Here is a 16858-nt window from a genome sequence, read left to right as displayed (position 1 = left end):
TGATTTTGAGTGAAGTTGGTTACACTACACTTTCTGATTCAGTTTTCTGATTGCATGTATGCATGAAATCCACTGGCAAAAAAGTTACAGTGCATAGGGTGAAATCCACTTTATGAGTGAGAGAGAGAGAGACACAGATAGGCAGACCAAGGAGGAATCTGTGTTTAGAGATGGTGATTACCTTTACCTTCTGGCTCTGTGTGCTAAGAGGCTTTTAATTGAGCCGAACGTTTCTGTACGTGATTCCAAACAAAAACTGTGATACTTTTATCATCATCATTAAATAAATTCACAATTATTACCTTAAAGGGATAGTCCACCCAAAAATTAACATTCTGTCATTTACTTCACCTCATGTTGTTTCAGGTTTGGTTTCAATTTTTTCTAATGTATTATTTTGTGTTATTTTAATGAAGGCGGACGGTGACGCAGGGGAGCAGAACTGTCGAATAAAGTGGCAATTTTTGTTTTCTTTGTGCACAAAAAGGTTTCTCGTTGCTTCGTAAAATTAAAGTTGAACCACTGATGTCACATGGACTATTTTACCAATGTCCTTACTATGTTTCAGGACCTTGGAATATTTTAGTTACATTGCGGTCTATGCAGGGTCAGAAAACTCAAAAATCTCAAAAATATCTTAATTTGTGCTCAGAAGGTGAACAAAGGTCTTACAGGTTTGGAAGGACATGAGGGTGAGTGATTAATGACAGAATTTTCATTTTTGAGTAAACTATCCCTTTAATGATCACTGAGTATCAGTTTATTCAGGCCACAGTTCAGCAGTTGTCTGGAAAACAACAGACAAAAGGTGCATTTTAGATCAGTTACACACTAATAGTGATTAAATTACTCCCAACAATGGTTGGAATAGGTGTTGCCTTAATCCGAGTGTAAATAGCGCCTGCAGTAGCATAACACTTGTGCCCAACCAGTACTCTAGTGAGATGAGGCTGCATTAAGCAGCACCAGAAATGACTCCAGTAGGGTCTATTTAGAGGTATTATGCAAACCCAGACAATTAGCCAGCTAATTATGGAATCTGTGTAAAAAGCAAAGCAGCATTAGCCCATACTGACATCGTCAGTCATAGTTGTGACTATAGAGAGATTTTAATAACATAAATTATTTATTTTTGTAGGTTTGTGTTACCGCGTGTTACATCATGGTGTTTCCCTAAAGGCTGCAGCAGCGACGTTTCGCCTCTGCCACTCAGTGTCCTCATGATACGAAAAGCTTTTCAGCAGCTGAGCCGAAGACACTTAGCTTCCCCTGAGATGAAAGAAAAAAGGACTGTGTATAATCATAATCTAGCCAGCACAAAAAGTGCAAAAGCAAACTAGTATAATAATAATAAGATAATAATGTGAGGCACGTACACTTTATTAGCTATTAAAAACAAACTACAACAGGTTATTTTTCATAAAAAGCTGGAAGTCAGTTTTTGTATTTACTTAAGTACAGATCTTATGGAGGTCTGTGACAGATGGCAGATGTTAAAGGGCGGCTTAGTCCTTATTAGGCAACCTTAGTAATATGCTTTTGGCAGGTGACATGGCATTGAAAGTTATGTGTTTGCAAATGCTTCTATCATTTATATTATTTCTTTGTATTTTTTATATATTGTTTTATCTCTTTATCTCATCTCATACTCACTCGAGCACAGAAATCCGTCAAGATCATGTCTTAGTTTACATTTGTGATCCTAGACCACAAAACCAGTCTTTTTTTTTTTAAAGATTTTATTTTTTGGCCTTTATTATGATAGGACAGGAAGCGAAGTGGGAGAGAGATGGGGGGCGGGATTGGAAAGGGTCCTCGAGTCGGGATTCGAACACGGGACGTCCGGAGCGCAACAGCACTATATGTTGGCGCGCTAACCACACGGCTATCGCCGCCGACACAAAACAAGTCTTAAGTAGCATGGGTATATTTGTAGCAATAGCCAAAAATACATTATATGGGTCAAAACGATCAATTTTTATTTTATGCCAAAAATCATTAGGATATTAAGTAAAGATCAAGTTCCATGAAGATATTTTGTAAATTTCCTACTGTAAATATATCAAAACTTAATTTTTGATTAGTAATATGCATTACTAAGAACTTAATTTGGACTTCAATTTTAAAGGCAATTTTAAAAATATTTAGATTTTTGTTGCACCCTTAGATTCCAGATTTTCAAATAGTTCTAATATCTCGGCCAAATATTGTCCTATCCTAAAAAACCATACATCAATGGAAAGCTTATGTATAAATCTCAATTTCAAAAAATTAACCCTTATGACTGGTTTCGTTACCCCAGAGTCACATTTAGCTACTGTTCACTTTGGTCCCAGTCCAGTAAAAAAAAAAGAAGCAAAACCATGTATGAAACATGTGCTACATGAGGTCAGCCCAGTTTAACTAGTGCACACATAGTATTTCAAGGGTTGAGGCCAAGAAAGAGTATTAGGTGGCTCAGATAGGCGCTCAGGCCTAATCTGGGATTAAAGATGCAGCTCCGCAGATTGCCTTAAGGATTTCTCAGGTCTCATTAGCATGGCTAAGGCAACCATGTTGATGCCAGAGCTGGTGATATCAGTATAGTGCCACCAATGCTTGCCACTTTTTTCAGTGGATCACTAATCTCTCAAAGTGCTGGTTCATCTGGACAAAAAAAAAACTGCCTGGCAGCATAGAAAATGTGTCCTCATGATGCAATTGCAACAAACATAAATAAAGATAACACATTTTAAAACTATTTTCAGAAAAAGATTAAATAAAAAATGTAAAAGTGTCAGTTATAATAAGTCATTCCTGCTCAATGTAATGTAAAATCCCATCTTTAATTAATTTGAGTTGGCATTTTTTGGCCATCAGTTTTCACCCATCATATTCTTCTTTAATCGTGTGATTCTGAGACGTCCAAATTTTTTAACAGACTGCTAAAGAATGCGTTCAGAAGTCTTCAGCTCCTCAGAGCTCAGAACTTTCGATGTGGATTTCAAAGCTGAATTTTTAGCATCATTACTCCAGTTACATGATCCTTCAGAAATCATTCTAATATTCTGATTTGCTGCTCAAAGAACATTTTTAGTATTATGTACAATTTTTCCAGGTTTCTTTGATTAATAGCAAGGTCAGAAGTACAGCTTTAATAAAAATAAATCATTTGTAACAATAATTGTCTTTATTTATATAAGTCGTAAAATGAAATAAATTGTGTCCTAAAGATTCAAAATTAATAAATAACTAATAAATAACAGAGGAATTACAAACATTACCGTAACGTTTCAGTCCGTTGTAAACATGGCAGAACCATTAGCCTTTTATCATTGCTAATGAATATTAATGAGAAGACGAGCACTACGCTCCGCCCACGTCCACACCGAAAGCTCGGAGCTGTCAGTCATCTGAGGAGCTGAAGACTTCTGAACGCATCCTTTAGCAGTCTATTAAAAATTTGGACATCTCAGAATCACACATGACCTCAGTCTAAAGAAGACTGGTGATGGGTGAAAACTGATGGCCAAAAAATGCAAACTCGACTTAATTAAAGATGGGATTTTACATAACATTGAGCAGGATCACCAACTGCTTCAACCAAAGAGCAACTTGAACAGGAATTCTGTCTGAACCTGCTGCCCTAAATCTTTTGGACTACTAAATATTGTTGCTTCGCACTCTCAGGTAAGTTTAATAGACTACATGGTTACTAGTTTAGATTGTGTAAATGACATAAATATGCCATAAAAGTGTTGCTAATTTCCCATACGTGTAATTATTTGTTGTCCGTTGGTGTTTACGAAAGAATTTGTCGAGGCTACGATAAATATGTCGTGAAGTCACTGAAATATTGCATAATGTATTAATAATGACTAAGGCTGGTAACAAATGTAAACGAGTTAACAGGATTTCATCTAGTCAGAGCGTTTCTGGCACACGTGGAGCAGTGCTCAGCTTTCCAACTAAACCGTTTAGTGAAAATAAACCAGTCCAGATTTTCACTTGTCGATGCAATAGCGACACTTCACATTTTATTTCAAGGACCAATTCTCATTATTAACTAGTTGTTTATTACTAGCATACTGACTGTTTATTAGTAGTTATAAGGCATATATTAATACCTTATTCTGCATGACCATATTCTAGATCCCTTAAATCCTACCCCATACCAAAATTTAACTACCTTACCAACTATTAATTAACAGCAAACTGTGAGTTTATTGAAAACACTTAGTTAATAGTGAATATGTGACCCTGGACCACAAAACCAGTCATAAGGGTCAATTTTTTTAAACTGAGATGTCATCTGAAAAGTGAATGAATAAGCTTTCCATCGATGAATGGTTTGTTAGGATAGGACAACTATTTGGCCGAGATACAACTATTTGGAAATCTGGAATCTGAGGGTGCAATAAAATCAAAATACTGAGAAAAACGCCTTTAAATTTGTCGAAATGAAGGTCTTAGCAATGCATAATACTAATCAAAAATTAAGTTTTGATATGTTTACAGTAGGAAATGTATGAAATATCTTCATGGAACATGATCTTTACTGGATATTCTAATAATTTTTGGCATAAAAGAAAAATCAATCATTTTGACCCATACAGTGTATTTTTGGCTATTGCTACAAATATACCTGTGCTATTTATGACTGGTTTTGTGGCCACATACGTGTTCCCTAATCTGTGAATCTTTCAATATGAATCTTAAACACTAAGCATTTAAAACTAAATGACAAACCAAGTTTGTTTGTCTCTGATAAATGCATGATGCAGTACAAATTATTGAAAGAAAGTCCATATTGGACAGTGTTGTTTTTTTATTTAGGGTGGGCAGTGGGGACTTTAGATCTTCAGACGACAGAACCCTAGTGGGTGGAAATCAGGACTGCAGACAGAAGTTGCTGCGTGTCCTCAGCATTAGCATCGTTCTGGATTTGGAATAGATTACACAAATAGCGTTGGTGGTGTTAGTCTAATTACACTAATCTTCCCTCAACAATACGATAAAACTAAACATCATTAGATAGAGAAAGCGCAGCATCACCATATTGGTCAAAGACCATGAAACTACAAAACAGTTGTGTGGTGTATAACCAGGTTAGGAAATTTGTTGCAATTTCTTGCCATATGAACAAATAAACACTCAGATAAGCACTCTCTGATTTTTTAAACAAATCAGTTTAAAATGAACTCTTGCTATATGCAGTCACACTTTCTAAGAGTTCTGTATACATGGTGGCTTTAAAGTACATCTGGGTCGTGATCTACCAGAGAGATGGGCCGCTGATCTTGTTTAATGTTTAAGCAGCAAGTATTTTTAGGCGATGTGTTCGGATGGCAATTCTGCCGGTGTGAAAACGGGTTTGCAGAGATCAAGTCAATAACGGCTTCTTGTAATCTCTTCAGATTTTAATTCTGATGAACCTTGGGTTCAGCTGATACAAGGTTATTTTCTGCAATAATGGCAGGCCATTGAAAGCCTCACTGCATTATGCTTTTGAGCATAATTTCTAGGATCAAATAGATGCTTTAAATGTTTTAATAATTCATGGTCTTTTGTTACGTTGTTGTCCTTTGTTTGACATGTCTTATATCAAGCGCTGGATGCCTAGAATAGGCAAAGGGAAGAAAGAGAATGGCGAAGATTTGCACAGAGCGATCATACCCATCCAGACAAAGGCTCTCGGTCCGAGGCTCTGAAGAAGAACTGGACCAGACGGAAAATGGTGCAAGCAGGTTAGAATAACAAGCAGACCTTATAGGGGTCATATATTGTACTTTGCTTTTGCGCATCACTTACAATGTTTGTGATTTTGCACCAAAAAAGTCAACAATGAAATGGTAAATATGTTTTCAGACATATTGCAAACTGTACACTACCAGTCAAAAGTTTTTGAACAGTAAGACTTTTATTGTTTCTTAAATAAATCTCTTCTGCTCACCAAGCCTGAATTTATTTGATCCAAAGTACACAAAAACAATACAATTTTGAAATATCTTTACTATTTAAAATAACTGTTTTCTATTTGAATATATTTTAAAATGTAATTTATTCCTGTGATTTTAAAGCTACATTTTTAGCATCATTATTCCAGTCACATGATCCTTCAGAAATCATTCTAATATACCAGAACAGCACTTATCTAAAATATAGAAAAAATATAGAATTTCTAACATTATTAATGTTTTTTATCATCACTTTTGATTAAGGAATAACAGGTATAAATTACATTTTAAAATATATTCAAATAGAAAACAGTTATTTCAAATAGTAAAAATATTTTATATCACTGCTGTTCTTTGCATCAAATAAATACAGGCTTGGTGAGCAGAAGACACTTCTTTTTTTTTTTTAAACTTACTGTTCAAAAACTTTTGACTGGTAGTGTAATTTTCTGAAGCAATGACTTTGCAAATGAAACAGGAAGCTGTCAAGGCACAGGATGCAAGTTTGCTGTCAAGTCAAATATATTCTTGAATCCCCAAATTCTGTAATAACTTCTTTAATAACTGCTAGAACAGTTAATAATAGATTGAAATGTTCTGGTATCTTTTAAAGAATAAACTAAAAATTAATGTTCGGATTGTTCAGGAAGATATGTAGAGCTGCAAGTGCTACATTTTTTGTTTCGTTTGGAGAGCGTTCTCACATTTCTTTGCCAAGTTCTGGTGTTTTTCAGTTTCTGCGGCTTAGTAGTCTTTTGGAACATTTTTGAAACATGATTTACCCCCAACTTTTCTCAGGGCACATTCTCTATGTGAGGACACCTCCTCTGACATGCAGGGGATCATTTCTTCTGCAGCCAGCCAGTTTCAGGAATCCAGGAGAAGCTCTTTCACAGGTGCTGGGGCAATGGCAAGGTATTATCAAATCCATCCAAACCAAAGCCTGAATGTAGTTTACCATGTGCACCATGATTACCACTAAGCTAAATCAAATGCACACTCAGCATCATTCATTAACACATCTAATATTACCATACAAGCTTTATAAAGAGAATTGATCAGCGCTCAAAAACAACACTGTTAAGTGTGCATTTGACATGGCTTTAACAGAAAGCTACATACTGTATAAATATCTTGGAAGCGTTGCTGTTTAACATCTTTCGGTATCCCAGGCTCACCCAGTTTCTGGTAATGCTGAGAAATTGGGCATCACACAGGCTTCGCAGAGAGGTTGAGCGTCCCGACTCCTTCTTGGAGCGATTCCGTGGACCTGAGCTCAAAGACTTATCTAGCCGAGGAAGTAATGCCCGATCCTCTATGGGCCTTCCTGACAGGCCTCATAAGAGGAAGTAAGTTAAGAAAAAGACTTTCTGTACAGTTCCTTTGTTCAGACAGAGGTATAATGTGAAGTCCTTGAAAATGAAAGAATCATGCCGCATCTGTGCAAAAGTACAGTATATCTGTATTGTGTGCAGATGATTCATAAAACAGATCACAGAACTGAGGATTCATTTAATAATAATAAAAAAAGATCAGGTTGGACCAGAGGTTAAAATCCTAAAACAGTATGTAGATTTCCAAGTAGAAACCTCCTTTAGGTAAAACAGCATTACAATCACTTGTAGAATTCACCTTTTTCTTCATGTAAGATTGTAAAAGTGTACATTTTATGGGTCTGGCTTTCGGTCTAATCCACGTTCAGCTATTTTTAGCTGTAAAAACAGCTTGTATTGCAAATTGGTGTCTTACCATGTTATTTTAATGTATTATCTTAATTATGAATACACTGGTTTGTACTGCAAACAGTTTTACCGTTTACCGCACGTTGTTATTTTTCTCGCTATTTCCCTATAACGGAAAATGAACCGAAAATCTCACCCATAGGCTTACTTCTTCGTTGAAAAAAAAAGGTGGATAGAAACAAATAGAAACAGATGTTCACTATAGATATAGATAATAAATCAGCAGTAGTGATGACCTATAGTTGTTGTCCTAGAACTCTCTCAAAATGTACTTCACAAAAATAACAAAAAACGAATGCCTTTTGCTCCTAAAGAAAAGCCAATGACTGGCCTTTGGCAGCTTACAATATGAACAACTGCAACAACACAGATGAGTAAGTACCATGTAGAAACAGCTCCTTCAGATATAAACCCATATATAGTGCATTATATATTACATAAATAATTGACACTTGGATATGATAGAAAATAGACTGTAGAATCCTAAATAATAAGTTAATACTAATAGTATGAAATATGAAACAGCAGATGATAATCTAACGTGTTTAGTAAATATTAGTAGTGTTAATGCTGCCCTCTGCAGGTTGACATAAGAGTTTACTAGTGGTAGTTCACACTAGTGACCCATAGATACTAGACTAGTTTACAAAGTAATTCAAATAAAAACAAACCAAAATGTTACCTTTAGCAAAAAGGAGGACAAAAAAGAAGAAATAAAAAAAGATGAGAAAAAAGATGAAGACAAGAAGGAGGAGAAAAAAGATGAGAAAGAAGAGAAAAAAGATGAGAAAAAGGATGAAAACAAGGATGATAAGAAAGATGATAAAAAGAAAGATGCTCCTCCTCCGCCGTGAGTATGCCACAAAGGAAATCTTTTATGATATTATAGTTTTAGTACTGTGATTTAGTATGTTCATTTTTGAAAGTGGCCAGGCGGTAATCTAATTTGTATTTTAGGAAAGAAGTGTGGATCATGGACCCAGCCTCAGACAGGTATTACAGATGGCTTTCAGTCATCGCCGGCCCGGTGTTTTACAACCTGATGATGCTGGTGACTAGGTCTGTTCATGCCGAATCACTCATGAAATCAATAACTTTAGATGGGAGAGATGTGCCATGTGCTTTATTGTTCATATTTCTTCAGGGCCTGTTTCAATGAGCTGCAGAACTCTTACACAACGCTTTGGATCATCTTGGACTACACCTCAGATGTAATCTATTATTTAGACACATTTGTCAGATCAAGAACAGGTATGTTCAGAAATAATTAAAATATTTTATATTATATTTAATATTTCCCATTAATGTAAATTATATTTAGTGTAGTTGAGGTCAAAAGTTTACATACACTTGATTCTTAATACTGTCTGTTGTTACCTGAATGTTCCAGAGCGTTTTTTTTTTTTTTTTTTTGGTGTAATTTAGTGATAGTTGATCATTTGTTTGTCTTGAACAGGTAATCTGCCTGCTGTTCTACAGAAAAATACTTCAGAACAGCAGGCAGTTTAATCGTTCAGGACAAACAAGGAACTCATGAACAACTAGCACTAAAAAAAACAAGCCAAACCAAAAAAAAAAAAAAAACCCCGCTGTGAATCATTAAAGTAACAACACAGTATTAAGAATCAAGTGTATGTAAACTTTTGAACGGGGTAATTTTTATAAATTCAACTATTATTTTCTCTTGTAGACTACATGTAAATGTCTTTTATGTGAAATATCTTATTCAGGCCAGTACTTAATAAAAAATAACATGCATTTAGTATAATCCCTCTTATTTTGGCAAAATAATTAACATTTTGCAGACTCTGCAAGGTGTATGTAAATTTTTGACCTCAATATCCAATATGTATATTAGGGGTGGGCGGTACACCGGTGTCATAGTCAGCACCGGTGTGACATTGCGCCACGACATGGATTTTCTAATACCGTCAATACCGTAATAAATCAATTATGTGCCTCGAACGGCTGCATTTACATCAATAATAGCTAATTCTAAATAATAAGGCATAAATTTTTCTTCAAATGTTCAGTTGTGGTCTGAATACATGTCCTTATACTATATATCTTGTTGTAAATAAAAAAGTAAAACATATTCGTATCAGCTTTGCAGGTGGTAGGCAAAAGGGGAGTTTCCATTAAACGACTGGTGAAACAGTGTGAAGAAAGGTCTGTAGCCTATACCAGGGGCGGAGTGGCAATCGGGACGACCGGGACTTTTCCCGGCGGCCGGCCGAAGGATTTACACAGCGGATCACACATTGAACGGGCGCGAGGCGAACGCGACCGGCCTGTTTACTTTTACTTTCGATTTTGCGATAACGCACACTCTGTGTAAAGGGAGCAGCACATATTATAACGTTAATAGATATTTGTCAGTGAGTACAAGATTGCAGCAAATCCTCCAGTCTATGTTTGTAATCTCTCTTTACTTTCGACCCGTGATCATTCAAATCTAAAGGTCATTGTACACTGAGTCCGATTTTCGTATGCATTTTTTTTTTTAGTTTTCTCATATTTGCCATCCTTATCAAAATACTTATTATGGATGTGAAAATGCAGAAAGTCAAACACGATCAGATTTTTTTTATGACGGACGAAAGTTTCAGAGGCAGTGTGTAAACTCGATTAACATAACCTGTATTTTTTTTTTAGTGCAAAAATCTGGGAAGAAAATTTCGTAGTACTCATGTGTGCAATGACATTAACTCCAGCAGCTCGTGTTGGATGCAGAGTTGCCAAGTCTGCGTTTTTCCCCACAGAATTGGTCTACTTTTAAACTGTTGCCATGGGTTGATTTCCCCCAGTTATTTAAAGGTTTTGAATATTGCAGAAATTAAATTTCAATAAAAAATAATTTTTGTTTTGTTGTACACTGTTAAGTAAGATCTTTAGGTTTTTTGCAAAATAAATATAAGAATGCATACTCTCCCATGTCTCTTTTTGATAAGGATACCTACCATTTACTTATTATATTATAAAAATATTAACTTTATTCACATACTAAAGGGACAGGACAGGCTACTCCTCCCAAAATGTACCAAAAAAAAAGTAATACCGTGATATTATACCGTCACCGTTCAAAAGATGAAAAATACCGTGATATTAATTTTAGGCCATATCGCCCACCCCTAATGTATATCCATTTTTTATTTTAATATTCAATATTATTACACCACCATTTGATTTTTCCCCCCCCAAAGAAATGCTTTTTCAAAATTGATCAAAGAATCCAAATTTAAAAATGTGGAAGCACAACTGTTTTCAATGCTGATAATTATAATAATACTGTTTCTTGAGCACCAAATCAGCCTATTAGAATTATTTTTTAAAGGATCATGTGACACTGAACACTGGAGTAATGGCTGCTAAAAATTAAGGTTTGCATCACATGAATAAATTACATTTTAAAATATACTGTTACAAAAAAAAAAAAAAAAAAATCACAGTAATTACTGTAATGGTGTATTTGTATTAAATAAATGCAGCCTTGGTGAGCATAAGAGACTTCTGTATAAAATATTAACAACCTTGTTGAATTTTAATTCTTTTTAATTTTTATTTGTTCTTTTTCAGGCTTCTTGGAGCAGGGCCTCCTTGTCAAAGACTCTAAGAAGTTGATGGATCATTACAAGAAAATCCCCCAATTTAAATATGACATGATTTCAATGATCCCAACGGATATAATAATGCTAAAAGTGGGATTCAACAATCCTGAACTTCGCTTTAACCGTCTTTTCAAAATGGCACGTCTCTTCGAGTTCTTCGACCGCACGGAAACCCGAACAAACTATCCCAACATTTTCCGCATTAGCAACCTTGTACTTTACATCCTGATTATTATCCACTGGAACGCTTGCATTTTCTTTGCTATTTCCAAAACGATTGGCTTTGGGACCGACACATGGGTATACCCAAACATCAGCCACCCTGAATACGGCCGCTTGGCCAGAAAATACATCTACTGTCTGTACTGGTCCACTCTTACTCTCACCACCATCGGAGAAACACCACCTCCCGTTAGAGACGTCGAATACTTATTTGTCGTTATGGACTTCCTCATCGGAGTGTTGATTTTCGCTTCCATCGTCGGTAACGTCGGTGCCATGATCTCCAACATGAACGCTTCCCGTGCTGAATTTCAAGCCAGGATTGACTCCATCAAGCAGTACATGCAGTTCCGTAAGGTCAGCAAAGATCTGGAGGCCAGGGTCATCAAATGGTTTGACTATCTTTGGACAGAAAAGAAAACTTGCGATGAGAAAGAAGTCTTGAAGAATCTCCCAGACAAGCTCAAAGCTGAGATAGCCATCAACGTCCATTTAGACACGCTGAAGAAGGTGCGAATCTTCCAGGATTGTGAAGCTGGGCTTCTTATTGAGTTGGTGCTGAAGCTCCAACCTCAAGTGTTCAGTCCTGGAGATTACATATGTAAAAAGGGTGACATCGGCCGAGAAATGTACATCATCAAAGAAGGAAAGCTCGCCGTAGTGGCTGATGATGGCGTCACACAGTTTGTAGTACTAAGTGACGGCGCTTACTTCGGAGAAATTAGTATTCTTGGAATCAAAGGGAGCAAAGCTGGAAACAGACGAACGGCGAACATTCGTAGCGTCGGCTATTCTGACCTCTTCGCGCTCTCTAAAGATGACCTTGTGGAAGCGCTTACTGAATACCCAGATGCTAAAAAAGCCTTGGAGGAGAAAGGAAAGGCCATCTTAAGGAAGGACAACCTTCTTGATGAGGCGGTTGCAGGCGCTGGTGCTGATCCCAAAGATATGGAGGAGAAGATCCATCACCTGGAGAGCAACCTTGAAGTCATGACTGGCAAATTTGCCAAGCTCATGGCAGAATACACATCCTACCAGAGTAAACTGAAACAGAGGATCTCCAACATGGAGAACAAAGTGAAAACACTACGGGTGGAAGATCTGTCTGAGGTTGTTGAGGACAAAAAAGAAGAAGAGAAGAAAAAATAGTCAACAGCATAGACTTTGGGGTTAATGGGGTTTCCTATCCATGTACATATTTCTTTACATAGTACATTAAACTGTTTATACTTATTTATAAGTTTTACATATGACAACATTGTACTAATTGCCATGTATATGTTAAAATGTAATGCTGATGTCGTATTTATTCAATGTGTGCAGTAACAGCTCCGATGCCAGAATGCAGGAGAGATACTACCGTTTAAAATGTTTCTTATGCCCACCCAGACTGTATATTTTAATATAAAATACAGTAAAACAGTAATATCCTGAAATATTATTCGAATTTAAAATAACCACTTTTTATTTTAATTGACTTTAAAATGTAATTTAATCCTGTGATGGGAAAGCTACATTTTCAGCATCATTACCCCAGTCTTCAGTGTCACATGATCCTTCAAAAATCATTGAAAATCATGCTGATTTGGTGTGCAAGAAACATTGATCAACCAATTAATTTTATTTTTTGGTACAAATATAAATGTCTTACATTTATAGATAAATTGAATGCATCATTGCTGAGTAAAAGTACTAAAAGTACCCCCCCCCCCCCCCAAAAAAAAACAAAACTTTTGAACAGTAGTGTTTCTTTGTGGTGTATGTCAAAAACATGGCCAAAAACGGCATTTCATACTGTATGAGATCTACGTTTGTAGTTCAGAAGAGGTGGAATATTACTCTTAATTGTTCATTTGGCATAAGTATGAAAACATTTATTGTAAATTAATAAATTAAAATTAATTTTTTGATAATGTTCTGATTCTTCTCATTAAACAATTACATTTTTCAAAAATATGGCTAATAGTGTTGCTCGCAAAACACTTGACAATGCATGGACCATGTTAAAATGTAGACAGAAGCTAAATCATTTTACTATACTATCCAAGAGTACCCAAATGTGTTCTTTAATAAAAATGTTAACTTTTTTTTGCTTGTTAAAGTGTTTAATTTAGAAGTAATTTTTAGTTGGACCAGGACTAGACTATCTATTGTGAGGTGTGTATGGTATGTACTGTACACAGAGAGAAAATCTGGTATAGAAATGCAAAATTTCGTGTTTGTCTAAATTATATATACATATTGAAAAAATATACAGTGGTGCTCTAAAATAATCACAAAAAGTTTTTTTTAAATCAAATATACACCAGTCACATTTTCATGGTTACATAAAGATTACTTACATAAAGAAAGAGAGAGAAAAAAACAATTATTAAATAAATTTTACATTAACAATGTAATCAATACATTGTTTTTTTTACGTGTTTTAAGTAACAATTTAAACAATAGAGTCACTCTTCAGTTGGGGTGGTAAATGAGACGCAGAATTTTTGTATTTTTTTTTTTAACTTTTTTAAATAACATTTATTGCTATGCATTTAAAATTATAGTTTAATATGCTATATCTATTAAAATGTAAGCTTCATTTTGATTTTTTTTATTTACTCAAACACCAAGAAAGACAGTAACACTACAAGACAGACAAAGCCTAAATCCAGACTTTTCTAAAATGGAGGCTGCCATCATGATGATTTCAAGATCAGGGGATATTTTGGAAACATTAATAAGTATGTATTTATTACAATAAAAAAAGTTAAATCTGCAAGATATCAACATAACACCACAGACACTAATAAATTATGACACATGAAATTGGCAGACATTTTGCTAACTTTAAGAAAATTAATAAGACAGAATGTACTCACCTCAGATCAACCAACACCTGCAATGATCTTTTCACATAGGAAATAGTCCAAATAGATTTCCCCAAAATACATATTTTTTTAATAACAATTTAATAAAACTGTAAATAAATTCTATATTCACAATATAACCACTTTGTGTTAAAAATGTTATATTGTTGAATGTTATATTGTTCTATGACACCTCTCTGAGGTATGGCTGAAACATGCATATTTTGTTACAAATGCAATCTCTCAAACTCAAATGTTTTTAAAACTAAAATGTAACTATTAACAGTGCACAAATTGTTTACCCTACAGAATACAAACATGCAAGCATTTTATGTTGTATAGTCTGTTGCCACCACAATTGAAAATGACCCGATACATTTTATTTGTTAACTGGGTTCAGCTATTCCTTTTAAGTTAACATTTAACAGGGTTTCTGCAGATAAGTGAAATTTAAGACTTTTTAAGACCTTTTTAATACCACCTTATATGAAATTTAAGACCGAACCTGTAATGGAAATAGATATTATATTACATGCATACATGTAATATTTAATGTGTTTAATGTAAAAAGTAAACACAATTTCATGGCTTCCATAAATTAAATTTATTACTACGATATACAGTGAACTTTTCATATCAGCAGATACTATTCCACACAAAATATCCCCATAAAAGTACCACTAGAAATAGCTGATGTAAAAAAAAGTAATTCTGAAGCAATATTTTCATCAGTGCTCTATTAGCTTTTACATCTTAAATCTGCATATTTGATTTACCTTTATAAAGGCCTTTTTTTTTTTTACTTTTGAAATGTATGCATTACCTTTGAAATTTATTTTATGAATCTATCAATAAATTCTAAATGGCTGTTAGCAGTGAGATTACATAATTTACACTGCAAAATTAAAAGTGAGATTAATGTTTTAAATACATTTATTGATTTACAAATATATACATTAGAAATGTTGGGTGTGGAGGCATACTTTTAAACACACTAAACTACCAGCAGGTGGCGATAAGTCACTTCATGAGCGAGTTATTTCAACTGTTTGGAGCAAAACGCTGAATCATAGCAAAACGTTGCTAGGAGAATGCTTCTGCTAATGTTGCATATTGTCTAATATGTAAGTAACTACTTGACTAACTACTTTTTTATTGAGCTAAAATTAATGTAACATTTGTAATTGTGAGAATTTTCAGCAAAAAGCTCACTTGGTATATTACTGAACTATATCATGTTATAAATAAACTATACATTTGAAATTTTTACCTCAGTGTGTTTCTTTAGAGTGCTGTTACATTCATTTGTTTTAAAGTATGTCACAAATAGACCAGAAATACACTATCCATTATCAATTTCTGTTTACGTTGAATGTATTAAAATATGAATCTTTCTTGCCTTTCAATGCTTCGCTAGTTGTTTTTGTCACTTCAGTTTTTATCAGGCGGTTTGTTCGGTCGGGCAAGTAAAAAAAAAAAAAAAAACATTTTAAAAGTATTCTGCTACTGCGATTCTGAAGACGCAGTAACTTCCACAGAGGGAGAAAAAAAATCTAGTTGTTAGCAAGTGGCCTTAGCCAAGCCCTATATTCAGTTTTTTCAAGCTAAGTATCGCTAAACTTGCACTTCCCCATAGCTAAAAAGTTAAATCCATTTTACTTCTGCGGTACAATCCGAGAGAGACTCGCGCCAATAACAGAAAGCTGATTGGCTATTGCATGTTGGTCTCATTTGTAGTTTAAATACAGCAAATTATATTTGGAATAGTGAAATAAAGAACTACAACACCACGGAAACAACAAAAAGAGAATTTAAATGAGCTTTAGAGGTAGCGTTACATGGACATCGGAAAAATAAGACCTGTGTAAAATTATTTAAGACCTAGAACAGCGAATTTAAGACTTTTTAAGGCCTAAAATTTTGATTTTTTAATTTTAGACTTTTTAAGACCCCGCGGAAACCCTGATTTAACTATTTTTGAATTTTTCGGATCATCAGTCATCAAAGCTCTGTAAATTTTGTTCACAGACACGGAGATTTACTTTAAATTTCACCAAGCTCAGTACTCACTAAAAACTCCCACAAATCATGTTTTTATAACACTTTATGTCTTGTTTTGACGTAACAAAGTGGTTTTATTTAGGTGTGTGAGTTGTTTACTTACTGTTTTGAATTCGCCATTTTACTGTTCATTCAGATTTCAGACTGATTCTCCAACGCGGAACGCGCACGAACAGAAGAGGCGGGACTTATCGCATGAACCAATCACAGACGACCATAACCAGTTACATCCAATCATATCGCGATTGACTTCAACGGTCTGTTGAATTTGAAACTTGGTGAGCTAGATCCGGACGCGCGCTGTAACTTTACCTGCTGGTGTCGCTGATTTATACTTTTTTTTTTTTTTTTAAATGTTATGCTGTGTAATATTGGCGTTGTTTAATTTTTGTACTACGAGTTTTTCCTCATCCAATTATTTGAGGAGACACCGCCTC

General features: G+C 34.9%; 1 protein-coding gene across 1 annotated transcript; it reads left to right on the top strand.

Annotated features, from left to right (window-relative positions):
- The first annotated feature begins 3428 nt into the window (after window positions 1-3428).
- Window positions 3429-13854, top strand: cnga3a (cyclic nucleotide gated channel subunit alpha 3a). Its single transcript, XM_073851640.1, has 9 exons — window positions 3429-3669; window positions 5589-5726; window positions 6735-6851; window positions 7109-7285; window positions 7993-8052; window positions 8316-8528; window positions 8636-8737; window positions 8823-8929; window positions 11255-13854. Exons 2-9 carry the CDS (start codon window positions 5626-5628, stop codon window positions 12655-12657), a joined length of 2280 nt encoding a protein of 759 aa, XP_073707741.1. The 5' UTR covers window positions 3429-3669; window positions 5589-5625; the 3' UTR covers window positions 12658-13854.
- The last annotated feature ends 3004 nt before the right edge of the window (window positions 13855-16858 follow it).

This window comes from Garra rufa, chromosome 12, assembly GCF_049309525.1.
Source record: "Garra rufa chromosome 12, GarRuf1.0, whole genome shotgun sequence".
Taxonomy (NCBI): Eukaryota; Metazoa; Chordata; class Actinopteri; order Cypriniformes; family Cyprinidae; genus Garra; species Garra rufa.
The sequence above is the reverse complement of the archived record's forward strand: the minus strand, read 5'-3'. Positions and strand labels throughout refer to the sequence as shown.